Source organism: Vicugna pacos, chromosome 30, assembly GCF_048564905.1.
Source record: "Vicugna pacos chromosome 30, VicPac4, whole genome shotgun sequence".
In the NCBI taxonomy this organism is placed as follows: domain Eukaryota; kingdom Metazoa; phylum Chordata; class Mammalia; order Artiodactyla; family Camelidae; genus Vicugna; species Vicugna pacos.
In genome coordinates, this window is record NC_133016.1 from 29,718,288 (window position 1) to 29,734,538 (window position 16,251).

The 16,251-nt window shown below is 40.1% G+C and overlaps 1 protein-coding gene across 1 annotated transcript in view; it reads right to left on the reverse strand.

Moving 5' to 3' along the window:
• Positions 1 to 6,503: 6,503 nt before the first annotated feature.
• Positions 6,504 to 16,251, reverse strand: part of LOC140690345 (uncharacterized) — a 36,064-nt gene continuing 26,316 nt past the window's right edge. The window contains exons 7-10 of the mRNA XM_072952053.1: positions 8,062 to 8,120; positions 7,712 to 7,829; positions 7,052 to 7,175; positions 6,504 to 6,770 (exon numbers count right to left, since the gene is read on the reverse strand). Of these exons, the coding sequence (XP_072808154.1) occupies positions 7,824 to 7,829; positions 8,062 to 8,120 (65 nt within the window). The 3' untranslated portion in view covers positions 6,504 to 6,770; positions 7,052 to 7,175; positions 7,712 to 7,823. The remainder of the gene's footprint in view (positions 6,771 to 7,051; positions 7,176 to 7,711; positions 7,830 to 8,061; positions 8,121 to 16,251) is intronic.

The following is a 16,251-nucleotide window of genomic DNA, read 5'->3' on the forward strand; positions in this document are numbered from 1 at the left end:
ATAATTTCAAAGATAAAACACATAAGGAATACATTTATTATCATAAGAATATTTTGAGACACTACCAAAATTAAAATCCTCCTAAACAAAATGAAAGGCAAGAAATGACAAGAAAAAGCTCTGTGATACATGTTGTTGAAGACAAGAAGTTAATGTTCATAACATACAAAGAGCTGTCACAAACCAACAAGAAGCTCCCCCACTTAAATGTGTGCAAAGGATAAAAGGAATCATTCATTTTAAAAAAGTCAAATGGCTAATGAGTGAAAAATGCTCAATACCTCACTGGTCATCAAATGCAAACTAAAACAATGAAAAAGCACTTTTGCTCATCATATTGGCAAATATTTTTAAAAGATATTCTATCTAGTGTCCATCTGTGGGAGAAGAAACCATGAGCGACATTTTCAGAGGACGACATGTCAATGGATATGTAAACTCTGAAAAACGTACGTACACAATGACTCAACACCACTTCTAGGAATCGTTTCCTTTAGGAAAAAACAAATTAGGTCCAAAAAGATGTACCCATCAGGGCATTTACACAGCACTGTTTACAATGGTGGGAAGAAAAACTGAAGTGAAATCATATCCAGCAATAGAGAATTGGTTACATAAGTAATTGTGCATCTTTTCATTCCCCTATGGAAGGAATTTCTAGAGTTACTTGAATGGAGTCTGTGATGAATGTAAATGTCACATCCAGGGACTAAATTTCCAGAAGCCTTAACTAAGGGAATACTCATAAAAGATCACAGGAATGTCTGTACAAGAAGGATGCCAGTCAAATATCCTTTCTGACAGTGGAAAATGGAGAAAATTTAACTGTCCACCATCAAGACAATGATGCGGTAAATCACGACGAGCTGCGAGCAATGAGGGAGCCAGCGTTTCGCCGTGGTCCAGGGCCTTGTCCACAGCATTCTCTCACCAAAGGTGTGCGTGGGAAAGAGACCACACCCGCAAATCAGGAGACCCCTCCACTCTATCTGAAAGGACCGGGTGAGTCTGGAGTGGGAGGACGTCTATGATATACACCTGAGTGATTAAAGCGAGCTGCAGAAAAACATATAGTATGGTCTCATTTTTAAATAAAGCATATATACACACACGTATACATGGAATTCTCATATGTGTGTATATATGTATGTCATAGGCATAAAGGTCATGAAATATATATATCAAATTTTCAACAGTTTTTACTCTTCGGAAATAAGGGGAAGGGAGGTAGGGCCTTCCTGTACCACCACAGTTCTCTTTTCAGTATTTCAGTTAAGTATACTTGGAATTTAAAAGTTTATTTAAGTCCGAAGTAAAATTGACAATGCCTCCACAAGACAGAATGCTATACTGGTCATCAAAAATCATGCCAGAGGAGATAGAATATTGTAGAAAAACATATAAAAAGCCAAATGGAAAATGGAGGTGTCCACACAGTAAACAGTCACAGAGTGCTCTCTGGTTTTTTATGACAGAGGTGATCCACACTGATGAAAATATACGTTAACGTCTTAATTATTATCTTTGAATAGCGGGACAAGGATAGCCTCTTTTGCCCCCCTTTTCAGAGTTATTATTTTAAATGCACATTCTTTTTCATCTGAAAAAAGCATTTTTGGGTGTGTAGTACTATGCATTGGAGAATAATACAAGAATACTTAGAGAAACAAGTAACTAGGAGACAAAGCAGCAGCATCACACAATGTAGGACGGGCGATCCTGATTAACACCACGCAGTTACATAAGGACCCACAAAGTGAGAGCACCTGCTGTAACAGGGCGTGGCCCCCTTCTATTTGTCAGCAGTGTCTTCAGGGCTGAGGCAGTTCTGAGCACGGCCAGTGTCAGTGCTGGTGTCTTGATTGATGCTACTGGGGGTGAGGGCACCTGCAAGCCGAGAGGAAGAACAGAAATCATCCTCTGCCTTTTCTGTCTTCTTTCTTTGTTACTTTAAAAGAGAGCCATATATAAGATAAACCGTGTATCTCCCCAAATGAAATTTCAGTAATGAAACCGTTTTTAAAGACTTCACAGCTTATATTCTGCCTATAACTGTCTTTTCAACAAAGATCATATTTATTAAATGTTAATTAACTCAGTTAATTAACTCCCTGTTGAAACATTCTAGTAAAGAACATGAAATGCAGTATGTAAAAGAACCACACCTGCAGTGACTAGCTCAGCTGTCTTGACGGCAGTGCAGTCAGCCCCCACCATCCCGTGGCCCTGAGCTCCTGATGCTGGTAAGAGATTACGCTGCCGCCTCAGATGGAGAGAAACGGTGAAAGCATTTCTTGAACCCTACAGCACTGACAAAACATAACTGACAAATCCCAGGCCCCTTTGAGGCTCTCATTTTCTGTTTCTGGCCAACCCCCATCAATGAGCAGAACCACCCAATCCCCGAGCCATGGGACTCACGTGGGAAGCAGTTTTGGAGAAATTTCCAGGTATAGAATGTAACCAACTCTACATAGAACTCTGAAAAAGAAAAGATGCCATACTCTGATTTTGGAAGACACTCAAAATATTCTCCTAAGCCTTAGTAGCTGGAAAGGCTGGGCTTCTCCTAAGTCACTTATTTATTTCACAGCCAGTAAGCATCTCCCTCAAATCCTGCTTCCCTGTGTCTGCTGGGAGCTTGAAGCACACTGCTGCTGTCGATCTTATAAGTCACATGGCAGAGACATGTGTCTCACGCCTGCAATCCTCACACAGGCTCGCCTCCTAGCCTCACTGTCTGAACTGGGCCCCATTTTCTCACCTGTTTATTTGGTATCTGTTCTTCTGTAAGCTACCTGAAATGCGTTTTGGAACATGTCAGAAGAAGCAGTGGGTTGAGAAATGGACAGATTGAGAGGTGAGAGATGGGCAGACAGAGAGAGAGACTCCAAGAAAAGGGGAACAAATAAAATTTCCTATGCAAAACCCTCTTCTAATCAGGGAAGGAAACCACCACGGAAAGTGTGAAGAGGCAGGTAGCTTAGGACTGTTTCCTGGATTCCATGAAAAGTAATACCAAGAGATGAGAGGGTAGAACTTTAAATAGTAAAAGAAAAAAAGCATGCATGCTTGAAAAATATATCTACAATATGTACTTTCTAAAGAATAGACTGAAATCAGCAGGGCCCAATAACACTACACTTGGGTATTTACAGAAGTGAGAATCCCATCTCCAAACCACAAGGCATCCCTTCAGAGCACTGACAGTCTACATGGGGCGGTCATAAAGCCATCACCGCAAAAGCTATGCTACCCTGCACTTACGAGGAATGAGCATCTGTGCTCAGGCTGCCCATGCGCATCATTTACACCCCACAGCACCTCTACGGGGGGGACGCCTAGCGAGCCCCGTCTCTGCAGGACAGAAAACCAGTTCTGGAGAGGCTAAGCCGACTTACCAGTTCTCCATCTCACAGGACTGGTCTCTCCAGAGCAGGACACGAACTCGGACCCACGATTGTAACCATGGTACTACAGTGCTTTGTGTGCTGTTTGTGTGTATAATACATTTGTTTCTATCATGAAAGGTTATTTAATAAATGATCGGTTGTCTTGTCTATCTCATTAGCTCACAATCAATCTTTATACTGTTGAATTGTACTCTTTTCCCCTGAAGAAAGGAACGGAAACAGCGGGGGTCAGAAAGAGGTGGGGCTCCATTCTTTATCTGGGATCTCATCTCATCGAAGTCTCCAAACAGGGAAAAGGAGCAAATGTTCTCTTTATCTTTTAAAGAGAGGGCTCCAGTGATGGTGACTTATTCAATTACAAAATCAAGGCTGGGGAAAGGGCACATGCAGCAACTAGAGCAGTATCAGCTGTAGGAAGGTCAAAAGTGCTCACGGGAGGGCTCAGGGGGCAGCCTCATTTAATTTCAATCAATAAAACAATAACAAACTCTAAAAATACTGGCCTACAATGGATTAGCTCTTTCTTGACATCTAGCAAGTTTCCACAGCCCACATGTAACATTATCGGGAACCAGTGAAAGGAAGAGTCCACAGACAAGGAAAATCAATGCCACAGGCAGGCTGAAACCCAGGCTGGAGTTTAGGAAGAGAAAGGGCATAGTTAAGAACTGGGGAAAGGCTGGGGAAAAAAATCATCACAAGGACTCTCAAGCATCATCCAACAATCATATAATCATTCATTCAAGAGAGAGTTACTGAGGTCGTATTCTGTGCAAGATTGTATAGCGGGTGAAGCAAGAGCGCAGCGTCCATGGTGGCAGCAAGTTGCGGGGCTCAAATACACTTCTGATCCCGGTACCTTGCACACTTGTCCTCAATATAAAGGCAAAGATAATTAAAGTAAAATAATACTCTGTAAACTCAAAGCATTGTTGAAAAAAAAAGTTAAAGAAGACCTAAATACCAGGACAGACACTCCACACACATTCCCCTATCAAAAGAAAGTGCTCTTGGAATGGCAGTGCTCCCCAGAGCGATCCGTATATTCAACGTGGTCTCGATCACAATCCCAGCGGGCTCCTCTGCAGAAACTGACTATCTGCTGCTACAATTCATATGGGAATTCGAGGATCTCAGTAACCAATATGTACTTGAAAAAGAAAAATTTGAGAGGACTTATAATTCTCAATTTCAAACCTTACAACTGTATCTCCAGGTGAGATTAGAGGCCATTGTGAAGTTATTACTGTGTTAATCCTTATTTACTAAATTCTCTACAATGAATATTACTGTTACAATAAGAAAAATAAAAAGTAAGTTATCCTTTAAAACATGCACACCGATTCATTCATTGGGAAAAAATTATTCTATCAATTAAGAGATAAATATGTATTGAAAAAGGACAACTTAAAAACAAGAGTGCATTTGCATTTTTCATAAATTGAAAACTGAAAAGCACAAAGACGTCAAGTTTCTAGGGAGACCAATGCAACATATTAATAGTTATTTTCAGAAATTCTAATTTAACAATAAAAACTCTGGAAAGGGAAAATCGTGACTGAGAGCCAACTGCAAACACATGGAGAGCAAAGGCCTAGAAATCACAGTTCCTTTAACTCTGCTCCTAACACAATAGGAGAGGAAATTCCTCACTGAGGGGACAGTGGAATCCCATGCATAAGACAGGATACACAGTACAAACTGCACTAGAATTGGGGGTGATTTCCATAGAAGAATTCTAAAGTTACAAAATTGCTGAAAAACTATTAAAACACTGACAGAAAGATTAAAACACACAGTCATATATATTATATAGAAACATATGTAGTCTGCTCCCATGTTGCATTTAAATACAAATATATTTGTTCATTTATGGGCACTTATGACTTTATCCCTGGTAGAATATTTCAACTAAAACAAATAATCAATATAACACTCCTTTTGTCAAATCTACTTGATAAGTTACTCTGCTATGTAAACATAATGTGTCTAAGATAGATCTAAAATTAGTGAAAAAGACCTTTGTATGGCTTCTTGAACTATTCTCAAAATTCAAAGCTTAATTTTAAAACAGATCTGAACAGTAATTCTATATTACCTTTCCCGTCGTGAAATGAACAACACAGTCTGTTGTCAAAATTCTGTCCTTACAATGATTCACGAGCACCGTATCCTCACAAAACTGCTGGACAGCAAGGCACTATCCAGACACTGTGACCCAACAAATGAAACACAATGAAGACAGTGACCCTATTCTGGAGGGTTTATAGTCTGTGTCAACACCAGGGTTTTATCTGATTGGTTTGATTTGTTGGCAAAATAAAATCAATCAAGTACTTTCTTCTTTGAGCATTCTATAAGTCATGACTCTGCTGTTAGTGTCATGAGCAGGAAAGACTTAAGCATGACTTGATTAGATCAACTAGCAACAATCATCACTGGAGAGTGAGTAATAAAGAAGTTAACTGATAGCAATGCTTCTCCCTACATGAGACCTAAAATAAATCGACACTGATATCCGAAAAGAAAATGAGAATTTGAGGTCCCCAATAAGAAAAAAATCTAACAAGAAATCAAAAAAGTAAAGATTTTTTCATTAACGTTTCCTGGAAAGATTGGAGCATGGTGGTGTTGAGCTCAGATGCTAGGGAAAAACATGAGGGTCTGAATTCCCACAGCACTGGGTAGCTTTGACACTAATATGTCAGTCAAATTCTCTGCATCTCAGTCTCCGATGCATAGACTGGGGACAACAACCGCACCCATCTCCTAGAACGGTCCTAAGAATTAAGTTATTTTATATATACAAGTTTTAATAAAATACATCAGATATTAAATATTACCCCAAAAGCACAAGGAAAAATGAAAACAGAGATAAATTGGAGTTCATTAAACTTTAAAACTTTGCTTCAAAAGACACCATCCAGAAAGTGAAAAAACAACACTCAGGAGAAAATTTTTTCAAATCATTTATCTGATAAGGAATTTGTGTATCAAAAAAAAAATTCCACAGCTCAACAGTAAAAAGGCAACTCAATTAAAAAATGAAAAAAGAATCTGAAAAGATATTTTTCAAGGAAAATATACAAATGGCCAATAAGCACAATGAAACGGTGTTCAATAACATTAGCTCTAAAGGAAATCAAGTCAAAACAACTAGGAGAAACCGCTTCACATTCACTACAATAGGTTAAAATCAAAAAAAGATTAACAAGCACTAATGAGGACACAGAGGAAGCAGAGCCCGCAGCCATTGCTGGTGAGGATGTAACACAGTGTGACCACTTTGGAAAACATCCTGGCACGTCCTCAGAGAGTTGAACATTTGGCTTCTGAATGATCCAGCAATTCTGCTTCCTGGGCACACAAGTAAGAGAACTGAAAACAAATGTTAACATAAAAACTCCTACAGGAATATTCACCATTACTTTTCGCCATTAATTTTCAGAGCCAAAAAACAGAAAGAACCCAAATGACTATCACGTGATGAATGGGTAAATAAAGGGGCCCAGCCATACAGTGAAATATTATTCAGCAATAGCAAAGCATAGAGTACTGACACAGGCCACAACATGGACAAACATTGAAAACGTTACTCAGTGTGAAAGAAGTCAGTCAAAATAGACGGTTCCACTTACATGAAGTGACTCGATTTGCATGAAATGTTCAGCACAGGCAAATCCACAGAGACAGAAGAGTGGCTCCCTGGGGCTTGGGGAGGATGGGGAAGTTGATAATGTCTGCTTATGCGTACTGGGTTTCCTGTTGGGGGGAAGAAAATATTCTAAGATTGACTGGGATGCACATTTCTGGGCATAGAGTAAAATCCGCTGTACATTTTAATGGGTGATTTGTATTAAAACTGTTAAGAACAAAAGCACCTCGGATTAGTACCTTCCATAGTAAATGCAAATTGCTAACATTTATTACAGGAAGAAGAAACTGCCCTCAGCATGAAAGCAGGAGATCAGCAAATATTAGTTAACCGAAATTGGACAAGAGCATTTCACTTGAAACTGTTGCTGAGTGTACAAGAAATATTCAGACATGACAAGGAAAATCAGTTTGACATCACGAAGAAGCATTCTGCTTCAAATGCAAACCAAGGATTCGGCAAGCCCAGCTGCTACAAATGACCAGAGAAGAAACCTGGTTCTTAAAACAAGCACCAGAGCCAACAAGGAAATGGTGGTGAGGAAAGCAGGCGGCCTAAAATCTGGAACAGTGTGCTACAAATAATTTCTCCACTGAAAATTCAAAAATAAAATGAAAGTGATGTAATGCTGTGTTGAACTCACGTGAATGGGCTTCCTGCAGTGCTTGACAGTTCTGTAACCCCGAATGACTCAGGAGAATCAGCATGGCTCCTGGGAGTCCCCAAGTAACTGCCCATCAGCACGCTGACCACCATCACATCTGCCAGGGTTGAATTGCAGAGAAGAGAGCAACCTCTGAAAGGCACAGGGAATGTTGACAAGGGAATAAAAGGCTGCGGTCAATCCTGGGACAGAGGCCCTGTGAGCAGAGGCCAGAAGGCTGCAGGTGAACTGGAGTGGCCCTGGGGCAGGAAGGGACCACAGGGGAGCATATCTCAATTATCTCCTCTCTCTCCCTCGGGTAGGAGGGATAAAGCCTGCATCCTTCTCACCTGGAACTGTGGGTTCTGGCTGGCGGAAGTCTTACCGACACGGAATGAATTTCTCAAGACTGCGGAAAAAGGAAAGAAAGCGAGAGGGATTAGGGAGCCAAATCCACGAGTCTCTCAAATGCTCCCATATTTATTGTGTATAATCAAAGTAAAAAGTCAATAACAGTTGTGAGATAGTAGGCAGGAACTTGGGGAAAGAAGGGATGAGACAGAGATTGTAGACTCCACCATGAGTACTAAGGCTTAGTTTACCTTTAGGGAAGTCATGGGCTGAGGGGAACAAGATACATTTTTTAGACATGTTCATTACAAAGCAGACCACCAGACCAGCCTGGTCCCTGTTTTGGGGATAATAGACTATCTAACACCACGCAGGCCTGGCGTTTATAGCTGAGGGCCTGGGTCATTGCTCTGCAATAAGCAGTGTGCTATCTATAACCTCAAATATGCAAGCAAGGCATTGTCTCTGCTTTTTATGGCAAGGAGACAGGAGTGAGGATGCACAGGTGTTTGCTTTAAAGCAGTTAATAAGCACATTTTTTTTCTTAAAGTTGACAGGCGGCTGCGATGTGTTACAACTTGTTAACTCAATCATGGGCTCCCACATGGAACCATTATGGAGGACATCCTAGGATGAAAAATCCTGGCTCTGGATCTTTTCCTGCCAGCTTCGGCCACTCCAGCAGGGTCTAGACACATCCCTGAATAACGATCCCACAGAACCACCTAAACTCTTAACTCCTGGTGCTTGAAACTTAATTTTAGCTCTACACAACTTAATGTAGAAAAGTTTCAGAAATAAAAGATATTATATTCTTTTTATATCTCATCATAAGACTGATTTTTCTGATTGCTCTAAGCTGCTTCTACATGGTAAAGCACCTAATTCTGCAGGTGAATTCAGTACTTTCCTTTGGGCATAACTAGACAGTCTGGGCTGTCTGACTTCTATTAGTCAAATACCAATACACTTAATTGATTTCTTTGTTCATCAATTTCAGCCTGGAGGTGAGGGTCTATCACTATTTTCCTCAGCCCACCCTCTACTCTTTTCTCATCAGCATCTCAGGCCTCCTGAAAACAAAACAAAGCATTTGTTTCCCTTCATCTACACTTTCCACAAAGGCAAAAGGAATCATCATGCCTAGAGAATGAATTCAACACAAATGTTAAAACAAAAATCTATAAACCTGAAGCAACTCCATCTCCGACTCATGATACACAATGACATGAGAGTAAGTGTGTCAGGTACAAAGCATGCGTGAGCCTGACCACCTCATTTCTATTCTTCAAAGGAAAGAAGGTTTTCGTATTTTTTATTATCATTCTTTGTCATTGTTTCTGATTAAGCCAAAAAATTTTTTATGAAATAATTAAGCACTGCAATAACAGATTTTCGCTGTATCAATTACAGAAGGAATTCAGAGGGGTTAGGAAAACCCACCTCTGTAAAAAATGCAAAATTCCTTCCCCTGTTAAGAACACGAATACAAAATGCAACAGAATTCAAATTCTTGTGGAGAGGACAAAAGCCACAGAATCAAAGCAAAGTCATTATTATGACTCAATCCAAAATTCACTGGACAAACATGCTCAATGCATTCAAATAATTTTTAAGGCACACTGCAAACCATTCACTTAATTATCTACAGGCTAGAGGAAGAATTTCCCTCTATAACAGACAACATAAATCAATAGGTTGCCCCACCAAACAAGGAACAAACATCAGGTATTTTGCAGTTCTGATAAATCAGCAAGTTTTAAAGATCAAAATCCAGAAATTTTAAACATTCATTCACACCAGAATGAATCAAGCACTTAAAAAAAATAAATAACCCAAAGAAACTAAACACATTGATCACGTACCTGGATCAATGAGAAATTCTTGTACAGCTGGAAAAAAAGAACAGTCTATAGACTTATACTTGAAAAATAAAACTACTTTTAAAGATAACTGCTAAAACACATTTCATCATTCATGTTGCCTTGAAAAATCTGAGGCACTTGTCTCTGATCAGAAAAGCAATTCTGAGTATTAGTATGTTACAATTCAGTGCCAGTTTGCTTTAGAAGAAAAAAGAAAAGCTACTGTTTCTCATCTTGCACAAAGTTTAAAGAACCTCCCTGCCTCTATCTCCTCCCATTTTCTAAGCTCATGCTCCCCAACCCTTCTGAAACAATTATGAGAACCTCTTATTCCCACCAATATGCCAAATCACAAAAGAGTATCAATTTATTTGTGTAAATATATACCTACACCTTGAACTGGAGGAGAAAGATTTCAGAAGGCTATATGGAACTTATTGCTACATTCCTGAAATCACACACATACACGTTCACAGAGACACAGACATATACAAACTGAATTACTGGGCACTTCACAAGCTAAGGACTTACAACTTCTAGAAGATAACTTTGTAGTTAGTTTAAAATACAAAACGGTCAGCTTTTGAAAGCCTTGAACATTGCAAAATCATCCAAATATCAATGAGATCCAATTAGCCTTCTCTGTAGAATGTAATTCCCCATGATGGCAAAGCAGACCCTAAGAAGTAGTGGATCCAAGACTCGTGTTTTTCACTAGCTATGATCGTTTTAAAACATGTAAACAGATTTAGAAAGGTATGTCCCTATGACATTTATTCTTATTGAGATGGCATATGTATTCAATTGTCTATGCAGAAAATAGGACCCATGATGGTGTTTAAGAAATATTTTGTGTATTGAAATATTTATTTTTAAGTGCAGACAAGGAGGGTGGGTATTACTCCATTGTAGAGCACCTGTTGTGCACGCACATGTTCCTGGCTTCAATCCCCAGTACCTTCATGAAAATAAATAAATACAAGTGCTTACTTAAAAATAAGAATAAATTTATATAAAAAAATAAATGCAGACTAAAAACCACTGCAATCTAGGAGCCACAATTATAATAAAAAACAAGTGTTTCTATCAAATATTGACTATACGCCAATCACAGAGACAACCAAAAGTCACACCTGACAACCATCACGTGTGATTCTCAGCAATCCTACTAAGTAGACACGGATGAGAAACCCGGCTCTGCGGATGAGGAGACGGAGCTCGGAGGAGCCGGGGACACTGACCGTCCTGCTCCCCGTGACACCGCATCAGCCCAGGTCAAGCGCTGACAGAGCTGCACTGAGGGGACACCCAGCTGCATGGAACCATGGGGGATTGGGGAGTCCTAGAAAATACTCAAAAGTGTTCAATGAAAAACCATCTCAAATATATTACTCTGTGCCCCATCCTCTAAACACAGAACATGTCTGGGACCTTTTTGATGCCTCCGTGTCCTTTCTGCCATCATCAGTTACGTGCCCTCTCAGCGCGACCAGTCATGAACTGGACCCCATACGAAGTGCACTCAGATGGAAGAGCTTTAAAAGCTGTTTTATGAAGTTTGTAAGACTCTGTCTATTCCTCACACAGGCGGTCATCCAGCACTACTCACCGGTGCGGATGTACCACCTGAAATCACACCTTTCTGCTTTTTAAAATCCCTTCATGTAATACAGACTTTTAAACAGCAAAGAAGCAGCTCAACCACAGACAGTGGACAGCTTTTCACCAAATGGACTCGAACAGCACATCTGACAACCTGGAAGCCCTTGTCTTCTATTAAACCCACTTCCAGGTACTTCATCATTTTCGGATTGGTGGACTCGGCCTCTGAATGGCCTACTCAGAGAGATCCCATCCTCACATCCGGGGGTGGGAGAGGACCCTGCTGCTGGGAGAAATCAGTGAGGAAGGTGGACATCCTCCAGCCATTTCTGCACGGGTAGAAATGCCACATGCTCAGAAATTATACCGTCAGCACCCCTCGGCTCCCATGGACTGGTTTCACATTAAGCAAACTTATGACACACTGATGCAAGAAAACCAGAAATTTAATTTATTAATGTAACAGGAGATGTGAAACTACAAACCAGATTGAAATATCAGAGTTCAACCATGAGTACAGATTCTCCTCCACGGCCCAATCTCGGGCAGGCAGTCACATGGCAAGCGTGGACAGAAGCAGAGCAGGAAGGGTTTCTAGATTAACTCAATGGACTAAATTTCTGTTATAAGAACAGATCTACTGCCTGGAAAACAATTAATGCCAATCACGGGGCACACTCCATGGACAGTGGCTGAGACACGACTGTGAGCACCTGTATAACTCCACTTTCCCTGTCCTTTCTGGTCTAACTGATGCAGAGGTACAGAGATCCAGGGATGCAGATACCTGTAAACACCCAAAGCCCATCCCTGGGAGCCTGGAAACCAGATAGCCAGGATTTAAATCCCAGCTCTGCCACTTACTAGCTCTGTTACCTTGGCCAAATTACTTACCCTCTGTGTGCCTCAATTTCCACACTGTAAACCTGGGATAACAATCAAATCTTTCTTACTCACTTGTTGTGAAAATTGGAGGATTCATTTCTGTAAAACTCTCAGAAAAGAATGTAGCACATTTTTGGTGCCCAACAAATTTCAATTTAATAAGAAAGTGATTTACAAGTCTCCCATCTAATCATCTTCTGTGTTTCATGACTATTCTGAGTCCCAAAGGAAATCCTTATTTCCCCTCTTATAAACTCTTCAGGAGCACCCTTCTGTTTCAAGCCACCACCTGTTTAAACTGAGGGGGGATTCCCTCCTCCCCACTCCTCTGGTCCATGGGAGACTGCTTCTCCCTTCACACTCCTGACCACTGGCCCACGGCTAGCCCTCCTCACACTAACAGATTGAGGTGTGAGTCCGGGGAGACAAGCAGGGCATATGAAAGCTTTCCTTCCCCTCCAGTGTTGGCCACCCTTAGGAAGCAGCCGGGATGCTCAGTTCCATGGCAAGACAGTCCTGTGCATTATGGGTCAGAATCTCTCAAGGGAATGCTCGCTGTGGACCAGAGTTACCTGGGACTGCGTAAGTCTCTAATTCTGGGACATAGTGTCATGACACTCACTCTCCCACAGCCCTGAATTTCATGGAGAACGTGGCTTCATCAGTAATAAAGGAGACATTTATCGCCTGCCTGTTTTTCTTTGTCATCTCTCAGTTGGCTGCTGGACACAACATGTGTATAAGTATTGGGTCCCCTTAAGCCCCAACATATATGAAGTAACAAAAATTCTGTGGCTTAACATTGGTTCAGGGTGACTGTGTAACTGTCCTGACTCTGCTGATGCTAAATTATGTGTATAGGAACTATGGAACCTCCTCAAATATCTTTCATCATAAAACCAGCTTTTCTTATTTTCCTGTTTCTCAGTAATTGCCAAAGACTATCAAATGATGGCTTCACACCAAATAGCAGTTAAGATTATGAGCCCTCTTGTCATACACACTGTGCTAAACACTTTACATAATTTCTAATTCTCACAATTCTACAAAGCAGAAATGAGTGTCCCCATCTCACAGACGAGGGAAAAACTCAGAACGAACTGACTCAGGATCACGTAGCTCAGTGTCAGCGCGTGCACACAAACCCAAGTCAAAACACCACACCCCTTTGTATATGTACCAAATCTCCTACCACCCATTGACACACAGCGGTGGGGATAATACTTAGGGAACTCAGTACACTTTTCAGCTTTAAGGTGCTCCAGAGGCCGCTTCTAGCTCTTTTATAAAATCCCGGCTCACTGGTTTCTAACACTGCAAGAAAAGTCCGATGTTGCAACTGTTTGCACAGGAAGTCTGAAATGTTCACAGCGAGATGATAGAATAAAACTAAGACATAAGCAGAATAATAGTTCCAGGTAGTCAGACATAATGGACATTGTGCTACCCTGAAGCACTAAGCAAAGGAATCAAAAAAAAAAAAAGTTGTTTAAGACTTCCTTTACAAACAGGAAAGTTAAGACTGTAAGAAGGTGTAACAGCGCCACCTATGGCTTAAAAGGCCTTCCTGGTTGCCTGGAAAGGTGCAACACAAAAATTGCCTGTGGATCAGAAACAAGAATCAGATAACTAAAAGCTTATGTAGCACATACTGCTCTCCTAGTCCTCATGTCTTGCACTGTAGCAAAAACCAACAGACCTGTACTAGGCCTATATTCATAAAAGTCATGTCTGTATTTTTCCAACAGGAGGTAATCTAAGTATCTTGCAAAATACTTCTCAAAGAGCCAGGAAATCATAGAAGTGTATTGAAATACAAAAACATTTATTTACATATTAAAACAGCATGAGCTTTTTTCTATTAAAAAAGCTGACATGTCAAATCAATGTTTTGATATTTTAAAACCTATTAAGAGTGCAGAAAAATAAATCAAAATTTTCTTTAATCACAAAAGAGAGAAGCTTATTCCCTGAAAATGATCAATGTGGATTTTTCTAAACTTAATGCTTCTGGTCAGAGTCCTACGAATTTAAATGTCTGAGTGTATAGTTACACGGCAGCATGAACACTGAGTTGTAACAATACACATTCTGTGTAAATAATCTTCAAGGTCGTCTGCTTAAGTCAATTTAACTAGTCCCTGTCTCAATAGAATGATACAGATTTCATTAAAACTTCATACTGCACGCACACACACACACAAAACCCTGAATCCTTGTTACTTTAAGCCATATTCATATATATCCATATTGAATATGCATCAGAAACAAGCCACCCTCTTTAGTATTCACAGTTGATCCTTCTAAACTATCTGTCATTGTGACAGCACATTTTTACTAAGCAGCTCTTGGATGCTTTGTATACAAGGCGTCTACCTCTCACAGTCAGACATGGTAAACGGCATCACTCAAATTTCACAAATGAGGAAATATACTTAAGCCATGGAAACAACGTACATATTTATCATCAGGAAAGAAAAGAGTAAAGATTTTACTTTCAATATGCACTGACAAACTTTTCCTCCATACTAAGACTACATACATAAAACAAATTCAGTCATTGTAAATTATTCTGTCAATAAACACCACTAGAGAAAAACAAGCAACATCATTAGCAATGATTGGACTTTCAAAGCCCACTCCTATTTTGCACTATAATCATTTTTAATGTTTTGTTTTTAGTGCTTACATAGCACTAATATAAAGAAAACATAAACTATTTAAGTCATTACCTGAGAATGCAACATTTGTGAAAATGTACAATTTTAATTTATGCCGCTCTGTCTCACATTCTCACTGGTGTCTCTCCTTTGAAGGCCTCATCAGGCTGAGATCGCCAAAATCGGTCATTTATGGACTCACAGGAGTTCGGGAAACCACTCAACGGGAGGCTGATCAGAGGAGAAATTGAGAATGCATCCTGTGCAGCCTGGGTTCCAGCACCGAGCTAGGCACCGCCAGCTGCGTTTGATTTGGGACAAGCTGCCCACCTCTCAATCCCTCAGCTGCAAAAAGGAGACATTGATACCTACCGTCAAACACCTGCTTTGAAGTAAAACATGAGAAAAACAGTTTAGCCTTTGGTAGGTGTCCACTCACAGCAAGCTTGGTCATTATGATGATGAGGATTACTTTTAATAAGTTAAGCTAGACCAAAAATTAGAAATCACCATAAAGGAGAAACATTTTAACTCAATAAGCATTTCCTTTTGAATGGATTGATAAAAGTTCTAATGATTTTTTTAATAAACCAAATTTTGTCCATTAATTTTAGATTTACCGGTTTATGGACAAGTCTCCAAAAAAAGAATTAGAGGCCTCTAACCTCTGAATACTAAGAAAGTAAAGTTTAAAAAAATTATGGGGGAGAGTATACCTCAGTTGAGAGAGTATGTGCTCAGCACGCATGAGGCCCTCAGTTCAGTCCCCAGTAACTCCATTTAAAAACTTTTATTTAAAAAAAAGGAGAATTAAAGGAAAAAGATGGAGGACTACAGAATTTTTTTAGAGAATCCACTCAGATTTAAGATGGGGAAAAAATATCCATTTCTCACAGGAAATCTTGAGAACTATGTAAACCGGATCTGAGTTGTCTAGTCTTTAACATTATTCATGAATTCATATTACCAAGTCTTAAAACTACCTGATAACCCACAGTGGTGATAGTGATCATAAAACCTGACAATGCGGATCGAACTCTGGCTAGGACTGCTCTGTTCTGACATCTCTGCCCCTGAGGCCTCACCAGGCTGAGAGCACTAAATTTTGTCATTCATGAGCATCTCGTGTAAGTCTTCCATTTATGCTTCTCAGTCTCCTCTCACCAGCCCCTCTGAG